Raw genomic sequence first — 22,600 nt, forward strand, 5'->3', positions numbered from 1 at the left:
TATTATAATTTAATTTAAAATTAATAACAAAGTAATTTATTTTTGGTTTAATAATATAATTTTTCATATTAATAATAATTAAAGATTCTGTTAGAACTCAATGATTATCTTAATTATATTTTAGATTTTTTATGTTTAAAATGAATGTTTATTCTATATTTAATTATGTTTATCTGTAATTAGTTACACGAATTTAAAAATGGAGCTTTAATAAATTATACTTACGTAAAATTATTTGTAATCTTGAATTTTAAGTAATATATATCAATAAACAATACTTCATGCATAAAAATGATTTTCATCAAGTAATCGATAAATAAGAATTGCCCGTATAAAAATATTTAATTTAATTTTAATTATTTTAATAAATTAGATTAACTAATTAAAAAGTAATAAATGTTTGAAATGAAAATAAGATTTAAGCATTGAAGTAAAGCAATGGACATTTATGAATTATACATCCATACACCGTATATCATTCAGAAGCGAACATTATACAACGAAACAATACGAGTTTAATTTGCAACCGTATATAACAACACGAGCTATACCTTATACGTTGCCACTACAAGTCCGAGTGGGTCCCATCCGTATCGTGTTTTTTTTTTCCGTTTATAACCGTGGTGCAGGACGAGCACGGGGTGCATCCCACTCCGTCACAATGTGGTCACGAGTGATCTCTCTCAGCGAGGTACAACCGCTTAGTGCCATCGTTAGCTCGAATTCCTCACGTAACATCTGAAGTACTTTTCTCACTCCGGCTTCTCCTTCTGCCGCCAATGAGAACACCACGGGCCGCCCAATCTGAAATTTACACCAAATTGATACATATGAGATCTTTTCTGTATAATATCGCTCGTTTTTGCAAACTGTGGTGTTTTCAATATCCGGGTCATGTTTGGAAGTCATAAGCTAGCTTATTTTTTTTTAGCTTATTGAAAAATACCCGTTTGGTAAGTCATAAACTAGCTTTTCAGCTAACAACTAGTTTATCAGCTAATTTGCCACATGTATTCTTGATATGTTTACTTACAAATATGCCAGAAGCTCCAAGAGCCAGTGCCTTGAAAACATCGGTTCCACGACGGACACCACCGTCCAGGAATACGGGCACACGGCCTTGTGCAGCTTTCACGACCTCTTCCAAAGCCATGATTGTGGCAGGGACGTAATCCAGTTGACGGGCTCCGTGGTTGGAAACGATAATACCAGCGGCTCCGGCTTGAATAGCCAGCCTTGCTGTATAGTTAATCATCAAGCGGAGAAATATTATAAGCATCGTGTTGAACAAAAACCCGAATTAAGGAGAGAAAAAACAAGAGGTTTCGATCATTCTTACTGTCCTCAGCAGTGATCACGCCCTTCACTAGGATCGGCATCGTGGTTATTGTTTGGAGCCACTTCACATCCTGCAAGGAGAGAAAAACTAAGGGATGTTTGGTTGCTTTACATTAAGTCCTATATGATAAAGTTGTATGTGTGGATTAGTCTGTCCGTCGAGATTGAGAAGGTTTTTGTTTGGGAGGGTTTTTTTCATAGATGGAAGGAACGTGTTTTTTTATTGAGAGTGACAGGTTTGGAAAAAAACTTGACTTTCTGCATAAAGCTCCCCCCTAAAAGCTTACCGAATAATTGCTATTTATATCATTCAGCCACTACCAAACAATCATGTATAGCTGACCAAATAAGCTGTGAATCCTATTAAGCTCATTAAGTTGTGAATCCTATTAAGTTTTTTAAGTTGCTAACAAATAGACCCTTAAGTGCCTGTATAAAAAGATGTGTTCATAGTACAATTCTAAAAAGTGTCATAAAAATGCCAATAGAACTCTATTTCAAAAATGTCCTAAAAAACTTGTTAGCATGCTCAAAAACGACTAATCAACTTATTGAACACATTTACATATGGGGTTGGATTCCGGTGAGAATGAAAGTTATGGTGAGAAAGGTAATAAAGAAATTACACCCTTGGATCAATCCTAATTGAAGATCAAAACTAATGAGATGCACCCAGATGCATGAGATCAATTCCCGTGAGAAGTGTAATTCAAGGGGCGGGATGAGATTAAAAGTGATCAACTGTTCAGTTCCCTTCTTACGCTTCTCATATTAACTCCTATTCTCACACGATCCTTCATCTTTACATATGACAAACAGTTGTTTGATCCTATAAACTTAAGTTCTATAAAGCAATCTATCAGAAATTTAAACATATTTGGCATCTTATAAAGCCAATTTTGTTGTAGTACTGCCTCTATCCCAAAGGGTAGAGAAGTTGTTTCCATGAATTCCCCCAACTTGCAAAACAAAATAAAATACAAGGAGACAGGTGGCAAACGTGGCATAGGAGTGTGTGGAAACACGCAACAAGTACAATAAACAAAAAAAAAAGGAAGCATCGACACACAAGGAACGAAAGATAACACGAATCAAGCAACTGCAAAGGTTACTTGTTTGTGAATGGAAGGTTCGCGATCCAAGCAATGAAAACCAATGAAACACGATTCATGATTCATAACGAAACCACAAAAGCCACTTATTTGTGAACAGAAGGTCACGTATTCGAATCAAAGAACAACCTATTTATGAAAATGCAAGAAAGATACTGTTAACCTCACAACTCCGAGGAGCCATGGTCCACGAGCTCATCGGAATAAGTATCTAGGTCCAATGAAACATACCTTCCAGCTCAGAGTACGGTCGATCTGACCAGCAACATAAGAAGCCAACCCAGAGTCATTAGCCTGCATTGCATAGTTATTATGTATTAGAAACCTCAAGACTCTAAAAAGAAAACCCTTTACGGATTCTGTTGCACATTTCCTTATACCAAGTACGACACACGATAAAATCCAAACGAAACGAACCCAGTGAATCATAGGGGGTATCGGGAGAGTGGGATGTACACAGACTTTATCTCTACCCCGAGGAGTATAGATGCTAAGTAGGGGTGTAAACGGCACGAGACAACTCGCGAGCTCCTCGAAATCGACTCGGTCAAAGCTCGCGAGCTACTCGAAATCGACTCGGTCAAAGCTCGATCAACATCTTGACTCGAATAGGCTCAGCTAGAACTCAAGCTCGAGTAGACAAACTAACGAGTCGAGTCGAGCTACCCAATACTCGACTCGAAAAGCTCGTGAGATACTCAATTTTTTTATATATAATTAGCTTTATAACATAATTTGTAAAATTTTATTAATAACCTTACAAATAAAAAAATGTCGTATACTTTTCAGATATTTGAACAAACTATACAGTTTAAACTATAAAACTTAAATCAACTATTTTTATTGAAAAAACAATAAAAATGTTGGTAAAGTTATCCCACATTGGATGAGAGATAATAATGGAAGGGTGAAGAGGTGTCGTAAAAAAAGAGGGAGGTGAACCACAAGGGTGGTGCCTGATTGGTTTGAGCTTGGCTCCAAAGGTCAAAAGTACCAGGAGGTCTCAGGTTCAAATCCAAGGAGGAATAAAAATCCCCTTGTGGCCACGGAGGTTCAAATGTGGAGACTACGGGTTATCTCCAAAGCAGGTGGTCGTCCTGGGATTAGTCGGCTCGCATAGCGGGTTGGATATCCAGGTTAAACAAAAAAAAAAAGAGGGAGGTGATTGAAGTTGTAATTGTCATTTTCTTTTGATGAAATTTGAGGTACACCATTGAGTTTTATAAAGTTTAAAAAATCACCTTTAAGTTTAACAATTTATAAGAGAATACCCTAAAATTTCAAAAATTTCAACGGATGAGCTTGGTTCGAGTTTGAGTTTGGTTCGAGCTCGAGTTCAAAAAATTGCAATCAAGTTTGAGTTGAGTTTAGGTTTTTACTACTAACGAGCTTGGGAAATGGCTATCGAGTCGAGTATAACAATACTCGAGCTCGTATCACATCATTTACACCCCTAATGCTAAGTGCAGGGGCAGATTCAGTAATAGTCTACGGGGTGCCCGTGCCTCCAATCTATCATCCCGATCCACAATGGGAAAAAAATATAGGGTCTTAAAAGGTGCACCCTTTTAATTTGATCCACGCTCCCCTAAGTTAACAAAAAGTGGTTGCGACCTACTGATAGTGTCATTGCATGGGGTTTTCTTTTTGGTAACAACAGCAGAAAAAAAACTACTTATATGTCATTTTTTAATTAAACCATACTTTTTATAATTAATTTTATGCTCAGAAATTTTCTTGATCCGCCTCTAGCTAAGTGAGACATATGATCGTACTTTCATTTTTTCTCTCGTATCATATAAACGTGTCCACAAGATAGCAAAAAGAAATCGACTTGAAAGTTATAGTTTCGACTTACTTCATCCATCTTGCCAAGGTTCAAACCCTCAAAGTTCTTCAATGTCAAAAATGGGGGTAACGTAAATCTGTACAACGAGTAAAATTTTCATAACATGTTATCGAGTAATAAAACGTTTAAATAAAAAACAAACTGAGCTATTCACGTTTGCACCTGTTTTTGATATCAGCTTCTCTACGTCCAAGCCTTGGTGTATCAACCGTAAGAGCTATAGCCTTAAAGCCAGCTTTTTCAGCTCTTCTCACAAGCTGAGCCACAACATTCCTGTCCTTGTACACCTGATATCAGGGGTAAGAACGTCAATTACCAGATTCCGAGACCACGAGAAAGGACAAACGAAACAAAAGAGGGTAAGATAGTGATTTTGCTCACATAAAGCTGGAAGAAACGGATTCCAGGTCCCGTTGAAGCAACCTCCTCAACACTAGATGTTGCCCATGATGACAAAGTCTATGAAGTGAAAGAATTATGAGCATATGATACTCTCTATGAAATCATAAAGCACGAAAGTATTGAAAAAATGAAATTTTGGTATGTAAAGTTGACAAAATACGAACCATAATAGTTCCAGCTGAAGATGCAGCTCTTGCCGTTGCATACTCGCCTTCATTGAGAATGAATAAATGGTATTAAATAAGGAATTATAGATTTCAAACGAAAACCAAACCAAACAAACCCAGTATATCCCATCCGAATGTAGTGTAAGATGTACGAAGACCTTTCCTCTGTCTAAAGAGAAAGGAAGGTTGTTCCCTAGAAGACCCCCCCGGCTTGCCAAAAAGTTAAGCACAACTCATTAAGTGCAACCGGATGAACCGCGTGCACTACAACAAAATTGGCTTCCTATCCCACCTGAATGTAGGGTCTTTGGGTGGGTGGGGGGATCGGGGAAGATGTACACAGACCTTTCCCAGTCTAAAGAGATATCCAGAAGACCCCCGGCTGACAAAAAGTTGAGCACAACTCATTAAGCTCCAATTGGATGAACCATGCACTGCAACAAAATTGTTTTTATATCCCACCCGAATGTGGGCTCTTAGGAGGGGTTAAGATGTACGTAGACCTTTCCTCTATCTAAATAGACAACCAAAAGACTCCTTTTGCCAATAAGTTAAGGGCAAGTCATTAAGCTCGACTGGATGAGCCATGCACTACAACAAAATCGGTTTTATAGGACATCATATTATGTCTAAATATCCTGATAGACTGCTTAGTAGGACTTAAGTTTACAAGACCAAACAATTGTGCATCCTATATAAATGTGTTACAATAAGTTGATAGGACACTTTTGTGTGACCCAACAAGTTTTTTAGGACAATTTTGAAATAAAACGTACTATTAGCCTTTTTAATTGACATTATTTGAAAATATAATGTGTAATAAAACAAGTATCCTACAAACTTGATAGGATGCCAAACATACGTCTTAACATCCTTTTGTAAAACCTTTATATAGGATGAACAATTGTTTGGATCTATAAACTTAGTCCTATAAAGCATCTATTAGGACACATGGACATCGTTGACAACGTATAAAAGCTGATTTTGTTTTAGTGAAGTAAACATATATGTTATTTATGGGTGTGACTCGCTGTTTTTGCTTGGTTTTTTACAACATAAAGCATAACGAATAGAGCAATGGCATACAGTAGCATCGAGTCTCTTGATGAAACATATGTTTACCTTCAGGGTGAGCCATTTTCTGAAAAGCAGTTGGGGCGATCATTATTGGCATTGATAGCTTGAATCCCAAAATTGTGGTGGTCAAGTCTATCTTGCTCACATCAATAAGAATGCGTGGCCTAAACCTGTTTCATCGTCAAAACAAACTCTTTAGGACACACGAATAGTTCAGACACCCACAAGGGTATTTTGACCATGTTTGGCAACTATAAGCTACCTTTTGTTTGAGCTTATTGAAAAGTCTCGTTTGGTTAGCTATAAGCTAGCAGATTTTATCCAATTAGTTTTTCAACATGTCCTTTTAGGTCATTTTACAATGTCATCTAGCTTATCAGCCAGCTTTTCAGCTATTAGCTAGTTTCCCAAATTTAGCCTTTGTGTTACTAACATATATGGAGCTTACAGGATTCTTGCGAAAGCATTTCTGTTCTCTTCCAGAGTCCACTCATCCTCAGCACCAGAAGCATAGTAGTCGTAGGCCATCTTCGGCAACTTCTCCTTGGCAATAGCCTGGTACTCGCTGACATTGGTTACCTCCATCTCTCTTATCTACCCACGTGATTTCCCCGAGAAAATCTTGGTTTGGCACAAGAGACACAAGAATCAAATCGCCATATTCGAAACCCACATTGGTTTTTCTAATCTTTAATTGCAAAACATTCTTAAGCCAACATAATTCACTATTACCAAAGGGCCAGTGCCCAACGGTACCTAGGTTACCAATAGAACCCAGCCTCTCAGGAGATCAAGGGTTCAAACCTCACCAAAGGTTAGTAGCGCGCGTGAGTATTTGTTGTATATAAATGTTATATATACTTTAAAAAAGAAAATTCACCAGTCCAAGGCGTGGAACAATGATCCATGGCACGATAAACACATCTTAAGCATCATCAAGAAAGCTAGAAACCCATTTATGTAATTTGGATTTCTTATGGGACGAACAACACTTGTACACAACCTTTAGGCAGACATACATGATATAGATATAGATATAGATATAGATATAGATATAGATATAGATATAGAGGGGAGGTTCATTTAGGAACCTTAAATATTTTAGGAACCCAGGAACCACCCTTTTGTGAATATTCATGATGAATAACATGATAAAACATTCATGATGAATGCCATGACAAATATTCACGATGAATACTCACAAAATAGGTGGTTCCTGGTTTGCTCCTAGATATTGAACATGAGTTAACTTCAAAAAACCGAAACTAGAACACTTTGCACAAAACATACTGAACTTTAGTAGTAATCAAATCAACATATCCGATGAAGAACCAAAAGACGAAAGATCGAAATTCTACAACTTCAACGATAGGACGAAGCTCTGAAAGAGAGAAAAGCTAAAGCAAACCTTTTGGGCACTTGGGTGTTGTTGCTCCTACTGAAAGAAGTGCATGGAAGAGCAAACAACAAGTGTAGATAAGCAATAAAATTGGGAAAAATTATTGGAAATAGAAGACAAAGACATCTAGTAGATAAAGTGATAGAAATTAAGAGAGGGTGTGTACCAAAAAAAATTAAAAATAAATCAAGAAAAAAGGGATGAAGACAAAATGCAAAAGATGAGTAATATGAGGTGAGAAATGGAACCCAAATCCATTTGATGGTGATTCTCCTCCACTTGATTTACTTGTGTTTCAGAGTTTTTCTCCATTATCATCACTTAATTTCTTTGTATTTCAAGATTTATGATACCATATAATATATACTGTCTGAATGGAATAATACTGAATACAATTACCTTATCTTGCTGTCTTTAAGAGTCACCATCTTTCTTTCTCTTTCTAGCAAACTCTGGTGTTCATAGATAGGGATTGGTAACTGGTAAGAGGGTCCATCCACCTTTGTATGTCCTCTAAAATGCAAATAATTGTGGATTTTCTTTTGGAGATGTTCATTACCCACCACCATCTGCCACCATCGCTACCACCGTCCGCCATTATCACCATCACTATGCACTATTACCACCATCGCCACCACCGTCCGCCATTATCACCATTATCGCCACCACCGTCCGCCATTATCGCCGAGAATATAAAGATGAAAATCAAAATAAACCGAGAATTGTTATTGAAATTGAAACGAAAAAAACAACACCAAAAAATGCATTGATCATGAAATTAAACCCTGGTCTATATAAAGAAAAGGGTATATATAATCATTGAACACAAAATCTGGAACTCTAAACCAGGAGATAAATAAACCCCAGAAATCTAAGACAATAATCTTTCAAACCAGTTTAGAAAAATCTCATAAACCTAGAATTTAAGACGAATTGCTTCATAATGTACACTTAATTCCACTCCAAACCTATAAATTGAAGGGGGTGTTTAGGATTGCTTAAGATTATCGACTTATTCAGACGTGGTTTCGGTGTGTTTTTAGGGTGCGTTTGGTGCGCAGACAGGACTGGACAGGACAGGACAGGACAGGACAGGACGGGACAGGACAGGACAGGACAGCTGTTCAGCGTTTGGTAAGACAGGACAGGACATGATAGAACTGGTCAAAATGACCAATTTACCCCCAGTGAGCTGTTTAGTGTTTTTTCACTACGAAATGCATTCTGGTAACACTGGTCCTACTACCACTACAGCCCTAATAATTCATCAACAACAACAACAACAACAACAACAACATTCAGCAATCATAATCAATGTAAACTCTCGAAATAAATCATAATACTTCATTAAAATCCCTAATAAGTACTTCAATTAATCAAGTTGTTGGCGAAATCGAGTACGAAACCACCATCAAAATATAATTCCTTACTTGCATGAAACAAGAAGAAAGGTATTTGAAGAGTTTCTTCAAATTCGTGATGTAGTTGCTGTAAGAAGCAGCAGCGGCCATCGAAGAAGCAGCAGCGGCGGCCATCGGAAGAAGCAGCAGCGCCATCGGGAGAAGCAGTAGTGGCGGCCATCCAGAGAAGCAGCAGCGGCGGCCATCGGAGAAGCAGCAGCGGCGGCCATCGGAGAAGCAGCAACGGCGGTCATCGGAAGTCGCCGTCACCGGTCGCCGGTTGAACGGTGGAAGCGATGGAGGAGAGGAGTAGCGCCATCGAAAGAAGCAATAGCGCCATCGGGAGAAGCAGTAGCGGCGGCCATCGGGAGAAGCAGCAGCGGCCGCCATCGGGAGAAGCAGCAGCGGCGGCCATCGGAGAAGCAGCAGCGGCGGCCATCGGAAGTCGCCGTCACCGGTCGCGGTTGAGCGGTAGAAGCGATGGAGGAGAGGAGAGTGAAGGGGAAGAAGGAAGGTATGCGTATGAGGTTTTTGAGGGTAAAGTGGTAAAAAGTTTYTTGTTCTACTTAGTTCCATGGGTAAAGGGTGGACAACCTTGTCCCACCCTTGTTCTAGTTTGTTCTAGTTAGTCCCACATAAAACCACACCAAACATAGGACAATTGTGTTCTGTCCTGTCCTGTCCCACCCTGTCCAATGTACCAAACGCACCCTTAGGGGGTGTTTTACCGTTTGACTGTTTGGACGTGGAAAATGAAAGATTTTTATATCGTTGTGAAACTGGTAATAAATTTCCTTTAATTTATCAGATTCAGCTTATTAGGTTTGGAAACCAATTTATTTTTTTAACTATCGTACGCCTCCTTCCTTTAACCAAAAACTCTCTCATACGTCTCCTTCCTTAAGCAAACCAGATAATCAAGGGACCTTTGACCATTCCTATGAAATCGAACCAGTAGAAATTGAACCAGCTTTCTTGCTGTCATTTCTTCTCCATCAATAGAAATCGATCAAGACCTTCACCTAGAGAAATCGAAATCAAACCTTCGATTGAAACCTTCACTTACAGAAATCGATCGAAACCTTCACCTATAGAAAAATGAAAATCATACCTTCAATCGAAACCTTTATACAGTCCTACAGAAATCGAAAAGGGTTAGGATTCTTCCTTACGTAAGCGACCTTCGTACACATTTCCTTCTTTCTCATGTCTTTTTTAGTCATTTTACATGTATAACCAAAATTTATTCAAATATCATTACCTTTGTAGGTGGTACCTTTACTATTTACGGATCCAGCTAAAATACAGAAAAAAAATTACAATTTCTATACACATTCGCAAGTAACATGTCGTAAATTTTACTCAGGTTAGCAAGTGGTAGAAATTGTAAATTTTGTTTTTTAACTCGGCTCTCAAGTAAAGTAGGGGAGGCATCACTTGTGGAGGTAGTGATATTTTGATAAATCCAGGAGAGCAATGACCAGGAGACCAATTTATGAGAGATAAATGGTTATTTCGACCAATTTCCTTATTGCAAAAAAAAAAAAAAAAAAAAAAAAAACCAAGATATGACAAAAAAAAGGTTAAATTTTGTGTGTAAAAAAACGGTTAATAGTACATATTACTATTACGTATAAAACAACACCGTTTAAATTCACATGTATTGTTTGATAGGTGGAACGTTTGTTGTAAAATGAACGCATTTGTTATAAAAGAAATACTATAGAACGTATGCTATTTTTAATTTGGTGTAATTTACACCACATTTCTTGTAAAATGACCATATTGTCCTTTTAGTTTTAAAATTTTAAAATTTCAACTGAAATGTCCTATAAAATTCAAGGGTGCTTTTATCAAATTTAAAAACTTGATCAACTATAAACGTAATATTTTATGCTTACGCGATAATATTTGTATCATACAACTTGAACAATGCATATCACTGTTAACTCCTACTGGGCTACTATGAAGTATCTCATTAGCCTCGAATGATAAATAACGTAGCATCACCCTCCTCTACCGTCAACCGCAACCCTCTGCGTCTTCCTGAACCATAATCTTTCCGATGCTTACGATCGCCATCTCCCCCATGTAACCACCGCCCTTCCATCCATCCTAAGACACCGCTTCATTCCTTAAGTGGGTTTGTGAAGTTATTTTTCTTTATATTTATGACTATCGGAGTTTGAATGTTCATGTTCTGATTACAAAAATAACTTCAGATTACAGTGTCGTTTTATCATTTTCTGGACATTTTAACACAAATGATGTCAGATTGAGAATCAGGTATCATTCCTCAACTTTTTTATAGTTGGGTGACTTCTGTAACATATCTGGCATAGTTCAGAACTTTATTGTGCGAGCACCCATATTAATGATCCTAAAAGTCCTGAATTAAACCCATATCCGTGATGCACTATTCTAGCTCTTGCAACCAACTATTTTGAACGTTTTCAAAGCCGATAAGTATATTGTATCTTTCTCAGCACCATTATATGGTTATGCACACTTTTTTATATCAGTGTGATATCAACTCATTGTCTATTTGTTTCCTCATAGACCTTTTTTGAGTAAAAGATGGTTGCATATGGCTCTTGGTAGTTGCAACCGATAACTACAAGTTGAAAAGGAAAGTCGTGTAAGATAAAACCCAAAGGGGCTAAGTTGTTGCATACACTTAATGTTTTTTGCTGAACATCAATTTCTAACCAGTAATTTTTTTTTACCATCTTGTATTTGTTATATTGATAACTAAGTATCGAACCAAGCATATCATTCTTTTTTAGTTTATTGGTTTTATAGTTTCTAATGTAAACTTAGGGGCTATTTGACAGTTGCTGAATGGTTTGGTGCAAAATGATTAAGTGGTCAGAATGATTAAGAGACTCTCGAGATGTAGTGCAAAATGAAATATAATTGTTTGCTAATTGTTTACAATGAAATTATGGCGTTAAATTGTTAAAGGATATCTATGATACAAAATCATTCAGAAGGTTCTAGAACCATTAAGAGACATATTTTTTTTTACGAAACAAAATTCACCTCTTAACGATTCAGATTAATGAAATTATTAAGAGGTAAATAAACAACTCCTAAAAATGAAAGTCAAGGGAAAGAAGGGTCACTAATAGAAATTAATTAATGATGTTAGAGGGAGGGACCATATCCGTTATAAAAATGAAACTATAAAAACATCTTTTATTAAAAAAAAATTCATGGACCTTATTTGTTTATTGATGTAAACCATAGGAACCAATTTGCATTTTTAACTATATAAAATATATTTTTTAACAAAAGAAATTTAATTAACAAATTGTGAATCACAAATTTTTAGAATTTGGGATTTTGTAACTCAATATTTTGTCGGCTTATTAAATTTTTAAATATAAAAATTATTATTTAATATGTAGTTTAATTCAAGAAATTTAATTTGTGATTAAATATATAAAATAGTTTTAAGAAAAATGTGTTGTTTGTTTACCTTTTAATAGTTCTATTAAGAGACAACATTTGAACCGCTAAGAGGTGAATCTTGTTTGGTAAAAAAAAGTCTACTTCTTAATGATTCTAAAATCCTCTTAATGATTTTGTATGTTGTGCATCCCTTAACCATTCAGCGCCTTAATTCTACTATTAACAATTAATAAACAATTATATTTCATTTTGCATTATATCGTAAGAGTCTCTTAATCATTCTGACTGCTTAATCATTATGTACTAAATCATTTAGCAACTGCCAAATAACCCATAGACCATAGTGAAACACAAGAAATTTAGAGTGAATTACATTTTTGGTCCTTGTAGTGTATGTAAAAATTGATTAATCTCTCTTAATGGTTGTTAATTGAAGTTGTTAAGTTTAAGGATTTCGAGTGTTATGAAATTGAAAAGTTAAGAACCATCAGTTTAGATAGTTTGTTTTAAGGACCAAATCTAAATTTGAACAAACCACAAGGACTATAAATGTAATTCACTCTAATATTTAATTTATTAATTTATTATTAATTATTAAATCAGATAAAGGATAGGAAAGGAAAGGAAAGAAAAGCAAAGCCTAACAGACCTTCCCTTTATTGTTCAACGGTAACACACGGATCGTAAATCATCACCACCACCGTATCGTTGGCAAATCCGGCGCCGGCGTCTAATCTTGAGACCGGAATAGAAGTTCAAGGGATGCGATCCTCCGTGGCGAGGTGGCGGTGGGGATTGTCATCCAATGTGGCGGCGGAATCAGGAGCGAGAGCTTCTCGCCGTTAAATGGCCGGCTTGCAATTGCAAATGACTTGGCAGCACAATTTGTTGATAAGGAAACGCAAGAATGGTCCTCCTGTAGGGTTCAAGAATCTCCATAACACCTGCTACCTCAACTCCGTCCTCCAGTGTTTAACCTACACTCCTCCCCTCGCCAATTTCTGCCTCCAACTCAAACACACAGCCTTTTGTATGTATTTCTCTTTTACTCAGATGCGTATTCTTTCTACACATAGGGACACTAGATTTAACCTATTTTCTTCACCATGTACACATCAATTCGCGTGATTCGGGTGTGTATATAATTATATGTGTGTGTGTAGGAAGTGAAATTTAAATTGTTGGTACCGGATTGTAGGTGAATCGGCTGGGCAGCAGGAAAAGAACAGTGGTTGTGCTTTTTGTTTACTAGAGAAGAGAATTGTGCGATCACTGAGTATTGACCTAACCCTAGATACGCCTGGCAAGATCATTGGTGGATTGAAAATTTTTGCTGAGCATTTTCGCTTTGGAAGGCAAGAGGACGCACATGAGTTCCTGCGATACGTCATTGATGCGTGTCATACCAAGTGTCTAGGTCTGAAGAAGTTGCAGCAGCAGGGGCAGAGGCTTCTCACCAATGGAAGAGGTAACAGTTATGGTGGCAGTACGGTAGTTAAGGAAATATTTGGGGGTGCTTTGCAGAGTCAGGTGGAGTGTCTTGCTTGTGGAAATGAATCCAATAAGATTGATGAGATTATGGATATAAGTATTGATGTGTTCAACAGTAGTTCTCTTAAAGATGCTTTGCAGAAATTTTTTCAACCAGAGATTCTGGACGGAAATAACAAGTACAAGTGTGATAAGTAAGCATACATTCTTCGTCACTCTACGTGTTTGTATGTGTGTTGGTTTATTCATACAGATGGCTTGAAATTGAAACTTGTGCTTTTGTAGTTGTAGAAAGTTGGTAGTTGCAAGGAAGCAAATGTCAATGCTTCAAGCACCTAATATTCTTGTAATTCAACTAAAGGTGGGTCAATTATCAGATATTGCTTCTTTTGTGTTTTTATCATATACAAGTGGTGGCTAATTATGCTTTTATTTTGGTTCGGTAGAGGTTTGAGGGAATATTTGGTGGAAAGATAGACAAACCCATTGCTCTTGAGGAAGTGTTGATGCTTTCAAGCTTCATGTGCAAATCAAGCCAGGTACAAAGTACAAGTCTTGTCTTTAAGTTTATGTCATACACGTTTGTTAGACTTTTAGCCCCAATGGCTGCATGTTGTCACATTGAATATGCTTTCACTGATGGACAAATCCATCATGATTAAATAAATTAGAGAAGTTGCACAGGGGACACATGTGTTGCTATTGTTTTTCTATAGGAAATATAAGAGAAGGATCTCCTTCTACAGCAATTTGGTGTTCACCAGGTTCACCTGGCAGGTTGGGTAGTTGAATATTCACATAAAATAAGGAGAACCTCTAAAAAGGTATATTGGCATGTTGAGTTGGTATTTAAGATCATCACTTCCTAACAGTTGGGAATCACTACACTTGGAGATATTATTATGCAAGTTCAGTTGATACTTTTTGCTTCCTTCACATTGTCCAAGGTATGACTTGAGCATGCTTTGCAGTCAAGATGCATGTATATCTGAGGTTCATATGAATTCTGCTATTAGAAGTTGAATACAACTTAAGTGTTACCTTTGTTCTCAAAAGCTTTGAGAATTCTTCAGTGGTTTAACTATATAATTTCTAGATACTCAGAAATATACAATTCTTCTCAAAAAAAGAGAAATCTACTGGAGAGGAATTTGTGGTTTTTATTGCAAGAAAAAGGGATTAATGCATGTGAAGAGTTGGAAGGAACTTAAGGAGAATGATGCATATTTTGATATTATGCATTTCTTTTATAAATTCTAATGCACTCCAGGCATCGTGATTGGAGAAGGTAGTAGTGAAATTAGATGCAGATAGATTGTGATGGTCCATGGGACTGTAGGAGAAGACGGATCTTCAAATATTTTGGTGGCGGATATGCAAAAAAGCCATCACTGTTAAAATGACCATTTTGGATAAATGTGAATTATTACCAGAGTGGTACAGTTTTGAAAGCTCCTAAACCATGATGGACTTTTTACGGTTCATAGGCCTAAATCAAATACCTTGTTAAAGTTCATTGGGTGAAATAGACATAACCCCTTTGCCCTTTGCCCAATCACTTGGGGGCTTGAAACCTACCAATGTTCATTGCTATCTAATATGTACATAAGTGCATTCATGCACACAGTCTGACATCTGAAACCTCTTACAATTCTAAGATTTATCTGGTTCTTACAAGGGTAAAAAAGTCTCAACAACTGTGTTAAGACTTTATGTCTTATGAACATATCTTATGAAATTTATGTACATACACAATATATGAACATATCTTATCAAATTTATGTCTTTGTGCTGTAAATTGTTAAACATTCTTAAAGAATGAGTATGAATTGGCATAGAGTTCATCATTAAATTTGCTAAGATGCATGCCACAGAATTGGTGGGGTTTCTGTTCATGTTCTTTTTGTGTTTTCCTAGGTTGACATCTATGTGCACTTTATCTTTGATTTAGAACTTTCTTCTAGCTTTCACCCCTTGTGCAGCTAGGCTGTGTATTTTCAACATATTTAAAAAAAACCTGATTGTATTTGAATAGTTTGTTACAATTAGTAAATATATTTTTTGTGTATGTAAAAAGTTAGCGAAATGTAGTGAGTGGTATCTTTTAGTTCTCTATATTGAAACAAGACTGGTAGTCTAGGCTCATGCTCATGTGTGTGGTAGCTAACCATGTTAACCCTGAGCAAGATATTATTTATGTCCTTCTATCTGTCTTTTTTCAATGTTCTTCTTTCAACAATTTTCTCTTTCTTAAACAAATTTCTAATGTGATTATTATGTATTATGCAGGATCCCCATCCAGAGTATAAATTATTTGCTACCATTGTTCATTCTGGCCTTTCCCCCGATTCTGGACACTATTATGCTTACATCAAGGTTTTTATATTTCCTGCTATGATTTGTCATATTCAGCATTGTTTCCAATGCTATAAGTGAGATAAAGTGGAGGCATTACTTGTTTACTTATGTTGATTCCTAATGTGTGTACAGGATGCAATTGGCCGTTGGTATTGCTGCAACGATTCTCATGTATCACTTTCAACCCTTCAGGAAGTTCTCTCTGAAAAAGTCTATATTCTTTTCTTTTCTCGTACTAAGCAGAAGCCAGTAATACCTAACAAAACTTTGGCTACCAATGGGAAAAGGGCATATGATTGCAATGGGGGTGACATGCCCAAAATTCAGAAGTCTGGTCATATTGTAAAATCTACAAACTTGCAACAATCTGTAAAGGTTGACTCTGTGGCGCCACCCAGAGTTGACAAATTGCTTTCTAGTCCGAAAAGGAAATTAGGTCCCTCTGGAAATTCATGTACCAGAAAGTTCTATGCAACTCTGAATATGAAAATTGTTGACAATAAAGAAAACAATGTAAATAATGGAGACGTAAAATCTTCGAACTTTAAGAAGACGGGTGAGAAAAAGATGCCATTGTTAGAGGATAAGAATGGTTTTAGTCAAAATAGACCTGTCAGTGCTGTTAGCAGAGAGGAAAGTCGATCATCTCTTGTAGTAAAGGGAAATGGTGAGACCCTGAAAAGCAATACCGACTTTGTTGCAAATGGGTGCAAGAGCAACGGTGCAAGAAAGGAATTGGCAACTGGAAAAATGCCTGGCTATCAGGAGATGCATAATGGTAGTGCTAACAGCCACCCTGATTATCAGGAAAGTCAATCATCTCTTGTAGTAGAGACCCAGAAGAGAAGTACTGACTTTGTTGCAAATGGGTGTAAGAGCAATGGTGCAAGAAATGAAATAGCAACTGGAAAAGGGTCCGACTATCAGGAGATGCATAATGGTAGTGCTATCAGTCACCCTGATAAGGCAAGCTACAAGAGGAAACTCCATGAAGAGCAGCAGTCTTGCAGTCTGTTTGCTGAGGATTTCCAGTCACAAGCAAAAGATGGAAAACTAAAAAAATTGTATGTTACTTCTAACCCCTTATGCTTCATTTATTCTGATTCTGGGATGCAAATTATAGTTAGTGATTTTTCTGGGAAAGAAGTTCGGTACCTCCAATATGGCTAGAGTTGGTATTTAATCAATTAGGCTTAGGAAAAAACAATAAGGTCCCTGGGCATCAGTTAACTATTTGATCCTTGAAGTCTAAAGATACAATCATGTTAGTTAGTACTCCCTCTATCCCCTGAAAATTGCATATTTCCATATCAGGATGATTGGGATATTTTCAAGCCGAATTACTTACTTGCTCATTTTGATTATTACAAAATATTGGTGCCATCCAAATTCAGAGAAATGTTGCATTAATGACTTGCACATCATGCATGAAAGATTGTATATTTCTTTGGGTAAGTTAAAGAAAAGAAATCGAAAGCAACTCACAAAACACAAACTTATGCTACAAATTTTGGGTTTATGACAAATTCATGAAGCTACCATTTCTATCTAAATCAAACATGGCATTAAGAAGAATTACAAGTGGACGATCATCAAACTCACATCAAGGGGATGCCATGCTGGTTGGTCATTGCTTGGACATCGAAGCTACTCAATATCAACCTATTGATATTGGAACCCCCAATGGATTATTCCAATATAAGATTTCTGGTCCAATCATATAGCAAGAAGTCCTATAATGTAGACAATTTTCTTTCAATCATATTTCCTAAGAGTATTACACCCTTAGTTTGTGAAATATCAATTGCTTGTTGGATTCTGTGAATTTTGTGAAAGTAGGATACTCCAAATTCAGGAGTCAAGTTTTTCTTATAGAACATTCTTGGTGGAAAAGATGTGAATGAAAGATCCCACTGAATTGAATTGGGTCCAAGAACCTAAGAAATAGTGAGAATTCTTGATCCCTCTCAATTCTCAAATATAGGACTTAAATTCATGTGTTGTCATTATATTTCTTATTAGAACTAAAAGGATTTCATTTCAATATCTCATTGTGTTAATTAGACTTCGTTTGATCTGGAATTTGGTTATTCGTAACCCGCTAACGCTAAGCATCCATGGCTGAATGGTTGAAGCACCCAACTCATAATTGGCAAATTCGTAAGTTCAATTCCTACTGGATGCACACCAATGGGACCCTCCAAATAAGTATATTGGAGTTAGCTCTAGATCAATGAAATGCCATCATCCATGCATAGCAATTTGATGTGGTATATTCATATCATACTATATGTAAGAATCAGTAGTTTTAGAGGGCAATGTGTGTTGATGTATAGTTTTACCAGTAAACTGCTCTGCTGAGAGCACAGGTTGTTTCTGTGTTCTGTGGGCTGTGCGGGTTAGTGGTTCTGGATATGGAGTACAGTATATTCTAGAAAACCATGGTTCGTTTGCAACAAAATTTGCTCAACTATGTAAGTGTATGTGTGTGTAACTTATAAGAAATGTTGATCACAGTTGTCCTTTGGTAGCTTTTACTAAAAAGACCTGTCAAAGTCAATTCAGGGGATCTTTGAAATCTTAAAAAGCTGCAGCGATGGCTGTCGAGTAGCCAACTTTGGCTATTGTTACACACACATATAAAAAGAGGAACTGTGTGTATGCTTGATGACTTTAAATCATAATGATCATACAGCACCATATGTAATTCTGTCTATGTTTCTGTATATATCTATGTGCATCATTTAGAATATGGAATATGTGAAAATAAAGGAGAATGCGTGTAGGCACCAGCCACCAAAAGGAGACGAGGCTGTTATCCACATCAATTGAGGAAGATTGAGCGGTGATACTAGTTCCATCTCTATCTCCCTCTCTCTCACACCCACAAAAAATAAACTCTGGAGAATTGGAAGCTTCGACTATAATGTTCCTTTTGTCTCTTTTTGGAGGTGGTAAACCCTAGCCACACAAATCTGTGGAGAGACCACGGTGCACCTGTAGTGCAACCATATCCTGTCCTGAGTTGCACCTTTTTTGGCTCATCTCTGCAAGATGTCTGTCTTTCTAGGTTGTGGGTGTATGAGCACTATTCGTTTGTTTCCAGGAAGGAACATGTCCTCAATACCTTGTAAAGATTTGTTCTTGAAAAGTGAGATTGTATTATTGAGCCAAACACATGCATAGATCACGGAACAGGCTAAAGGTGTAAAAGCCCAAAAGATAGTATTGCACACATATATATCGTCTCCAACAGAAAAGATAGGCAATAGGAGGATAAGAGGAAGTGATCAAGCATAAATTTGTTTATGAACGTAAATTATTTTGTGACGAAACACGCATGACAAATTTAATTGCCTTGAATTTTATTAAGCAGATGCTAAAATGAAGTATGATGTGAATATGTTGCTTTGGAACTAGCTTCTAATGTGTAGGGCCTGCTTCTTAAAGTTCATGTTTAATTATTGCATGTGCATCCTTTGTTGCTAATCTTGCCTAGTAGTTGCTGAAAACCTATATTTTCAGTGTAGACCTTGCTACCAAATTTACAGTTATTTGTGTTCAGGTCTATGTCTATATGAACTTTTAATATGTAACTCGTAATGATTATTGGATATCGGGATATTTATATTTGTTGGCATGTCTCAGTCTTCAGAGAGAAGCTTCGTCCTTTCTGCGAACTTGTGGTTGGTCAGATGAGGTTCATAGTTTCATGCTTGCAAAGAAGAAGTGTGCTCGAGTTGCAAGCAGTGGTGCTTCACCTGGTAATGAACTTAAGTAAGTTCTTCTCGTGAATTGTTTGTCAAGTTTTATTTCAGGCCTAATGCTATGGTTTCTATTGTGTTATGACACATTTTATAGCACTTAATTACCTGAATAACTTTTAGGTAAATGGAATAAAAGACAACCAAAGCAGATATTCACTTTTAACTGGTTACATATGAATAAGGAAATGTCCCCAATTGAAAATTGAGATTAATAAACTTACTGTATTATAAAGCAAAACTGAGAAAAAAAATATAGCTTATTTCCACTGCTAGGAGAAATAAATATGTTTATCAGCTTCCTGAAAACAGAAAACTTTTGGATTTGGTGTGATAGCTTCTAACTAGTTGTTGATGCTGTAGTTGTAGCGTGTTCCTTTCGAACTGAAAAAGTATATGTGATATTTACTTCTTGGTTCTTACAATTGTTATGCCAAGAATGCTTCCTTTTTGTTTCTTCAAACTAGAATTAACTTGTATTTGGGATTTTGATAAGCTATGACAATTAGTATGGAATTTGGAACAATGAATTCGATTGAATTACTTCTTGTCTTACAAAATTCCCAGCTTTTGAGAGGCTGAGATCTCCCCTCTACATCTTACAGAAGTTGAAAAATTCAGTGTACCTTCTCCTTTTCTCTCACTTATTTATACTAGTAGACAAACTACATGACCCTCCCCAACCTACTTCCAACCGCCCAACTGTATTCCCCAAACTACCCCATGTGTCTTATTACCACATTACCCCTATTGTTGACCTCTTATCTTAGGATAAGTCTTCACGGCTTTGGGTCTATCAAATACCCTTCCGCAAAAGTTTCACATTGTCCTCAAAGTAAAAACCCCGAAAATTGGTTGTTCAATAACAATAACCCATAATCTTCCCAGTAGTCGGTCCAAGACCAAATACCTATATCGGAATTTCAATAGAGATAGCATTTACGAGGGGTTGAAGTCCACATTGGGAATCAAAGATACCCCAAAAGGATAGTTTCAAGTTTCTGGGCTCCATGTTTCAGATGGAAGGGGAGCTTGAGGATGACGTAACGGGTCGCATAAAAACAGGGTGGTTAATGTCATTGGCGGCCACAGGATTATTTATGACCTTTTTTTACTGTTCACGGTTTACTAGCCTTGGTTCTTTTTTTCAAACACTTTCCGTTTTCTTTTCAAACTTTTTTTTAACAAACTATATGCACTCCGGTTTTTCATCAAAATCTTTTAGCTTAAGCTTCTTTTTTTGGGGGGGGGGGGTCTTCACAAAAACAACCGCTCTACTATTTGGAGTAGGGGACATGTTTGCATACATCCCATCCAAACCCTACTTCCAACTCCAAGCTGAGACATACCTATTGTGTTTGGTTACAATAAAAGCATACTTGTATACGCGAAATGGAAAATTTGTTTACACATTAAAAATTCATACTTGTATGTGTGATAATGACTTTCATGTGTGATTCTAAGTGACTGCCATTGAAAAATTTGTATTTACTTTTTGTGTTTGATCTGCTGCTGCTGCTATTATTGGCAGGAGGATGCTGATAGCTGATGCCAAGTCGACCTTCATTTCCCGAATTCCCGAGTCTATAAAATCAGAGCTTATCAAACATCTGAAAGTATTTAGCCAAGATACCACACATGTTGATCCATGAAGCCAAGGTGCCCATTTTGTTTCACCTATACCATCCATTGCAGTAGTCTCACTCACACTTATCTATCTTTTATACCTTCATCCTTTTTTTGGCCAAAACTTTCAGAAGCATCTCATATCACTTTTTCACAAACCAAGGGTTTTCACCGAAGCAGTCCCTCTGCCCCTTGGGGCATAGAAAAATGTCTTCTTACATCCCACTCTCGGACCCTACTTCCAAATGGGATATACCATGTTGGTTTGGTTTGGTTTTGTTTACACTTATCTTTTACCGAGGCAGAGACGGGTCCAGAAGTTTTTTCAAGCGGGGGAGAAAATAATTAGCATAATATAAAATAAAATAAAGATAATTATAAAAAGTATGGTTTAAAATGACAAACAAGTGGTTTTTTGCAATATACAAGGGAGTTTTTCCTTATTCTGTATGTTGCTGCTACCAAAAACCTAAAAGTGAGCCAAAGAGACTCGAACTTACAGCCTATAATGTCACATGCAATCGCACTACCAGTAGGCTGCAACCACTTTTTGTTGACTTTAAGGATCATACATTATCATAAAGCAGATTCACCATGCCATCACAATGGAGCAGGTGCTTGTGCACCCTCTCCGGTCTTCTTAAATCCGCCCCTGATCTTTTACCCTCCCTCCTATAGTAACCGTGTGTGCTCTCTATGTCCGTTTTACAGGCTCCATAATTTTCGCTAATGGGAGGTGTGGCATTTACAAGATGAGTTTGTAATGTAAGTTTAGGAGACAAATACCATATGGGAACACGAAGATTATAATTGTCATCTTTTTGGCTGACGCACGATCTGGGTGAAGATCAGAAGACGGATTTTGAAATTTGCAGAGCAAGTTCTTCTGTGAGACAGGTTCGGGCCTAATCGGAACAGACCTCAGATATATTCTTTCTGTACAATATATACACCCTTTTTGACACTAGTATAATTCACAAATTTTCTACCAAAATCAAACGGTTTCAATATATGGCTATATAAAGTACTACAAGTTATTAATCTACTTTTCATTGCTTTTTTGGAGTATATAATGTTTATATGCTGTAAATACTTGCATACGATTCACATATTTGGTGAGGTTTGAACCCTTGATCTAGAAGGTCAGACTACACTGGTAACTCGGGTACTGCTGATCAATGACCAAAGGGTTATTACTTTTCA

General features: G+C 36.9%; 2 protein-coding genes across 5 annotated transcripts; one reads left to right on the plus strand and one right to left on the minus strand.

The window, feature by feature from the left end:
- Positions 1 to 417: 417 nt before the first annotated feature.
- LOC112500362 ((S)-2-hydroxy-acid oxidase GLO1-like) lies at positions 418 to 7,416 on the minus strand. Of its 3 annotated transcripts, none has more exons than XM_025103842.1 (11): positions 7,354 to 7,416; positions 6,394 to 6,566; positions 5,991 to 6,115; positions 4,866 to 4,912; positions 4,681 to 4,758; positions 4,462 to 4,586; positions 4,309 to 4,375; positions 2,682 to 2,744; positions 1,340 to 1,409; positions 1,034 to 1,239; positions 418 to 804 (listed from the first exon to the last, which is right to left on the minus strand). In XM_025103842.1, exons 2-11 carry the CDS (start codon positions 6,528 to 6,530, stop codon positions 613 to 615), a joined length of 1,110 nt encoding a protein of 369 aa, XP_024959610.1. In that variant the 5' UTR covers positions 6,531 to 6,566; positions 7,354 to 7,416; the 3' UTR covers positions 418 to 612. The 3 variants fall into 3 exon arrangements, with proteins under 3 accessions (XP_024959610.1, XP_024959612.1, XP_024959611.1); XM_025103844.1 differs by lacking the exon at positions 7,354 to 7,416 and adding an exon at positions 7,241 to 7,276; XM_025103843.1 differs by lacking the exon at positions 7,354 to 7,416 and adding an exon at positions 6,826 to 6,912.
- A 5,414-nt stretch (positions 7,417 to 12,830) lies between these two features.
- LOC112500684 (ubiquitin carboxyl-terminal hydrolase 25-like) lies at positions 12,831 to 22,600 on the plus strand. Of its 2 annotated transcripts, XM_025104232.1 has the most exons (9): positions 12,831 to 13,188; positions 13,357 to 13,843; positions 13,935 to 14,010; positions 14,096 to 14,188; positions 15,939 to 16,025; positions 16,140 to 17,071; positions 19,656 to 19,784; positions 21,303 to 21,430; positions 22,109 to 22,600. In XM_025104232.1, exons 1-8 carry the CDS (start codon positions 13,005 to 13,007, stop codon positions 21,421 to 21,423), a joined length of 2,109 nt encoding a protein of 702 aa, XP_024960000.1. In that variant the 5' UTR covers positions 12,831 to 13,004; the 3' UTR covers positions 21,424 to 21,430; positions 22,109 to 22,600. The 2 variants fall into 2 exon arrangements, with proteins under 2 accessions (XP_024960000.1, XP_024960001.1); XM_025104233.1 differs by lacking the exon at positions 21,303 to 21,430.

The sequence above is a fragment of the Cynara cardunculus genome (assembly GCF_001531365.2).
Source record: "Cynara cardunculus var. scolymus isolate 2C chromosome LG 17, CcrdV1, whole genome shotgun sequence".
Classification (NCBI taxonomy): Eukaryota; Viridiplantae; Streptophyta; class Magnoliopsida; order Asterales; family Asteraceae; genus Cynara; species Cynara cardunculus.

Bases quoted from the DNA above. Each gene is read 5' to 3' on its own strand.
- LOC112500362 (XM_025103842.1), bottom strand. From the start codon at position 6,530: ATGGAGGTAACCAATGTCAGCGAGTACCAGGCTATTGCCAAGGAGAAG. The intron at 4,587-4,680 runs GTGAGCAAAATC...CCCTGATATCAG, and splicing joins TCCGTTTCTTCCAGCTTTAT to GTGTACAAGGACAGGAATGT. The intron at 1,410-2,681 runs GTATGTTTCATT...CTCTCCTTGCAG, and splicing joins ACCGTACTCTGAGCTGGAAG to GATGTGAAGTGGCTCCAAAC.
- LOC112500684 (XM_025104232.1), top strand. From the start codon at position 13,005: ATGGCCGGCTTGCAATTGCAAATGACTTGGCAGCACAATTTGTTGATA. The intron at 16,026-16,139 runs GTTTTTATATTT...ATGTGTGTACAG, and splicing joins ACTATTATGCTTACATCAAG to GATGCAATTGGCCGTTGGTA. The intron at 17,072-19,655 runs GTATGTTACTTC...GGCATGTCTCAG, and splicing joins GATGGAAAACTAAAAAAATT to TCTTCAGAGAGAAGCTTCGT.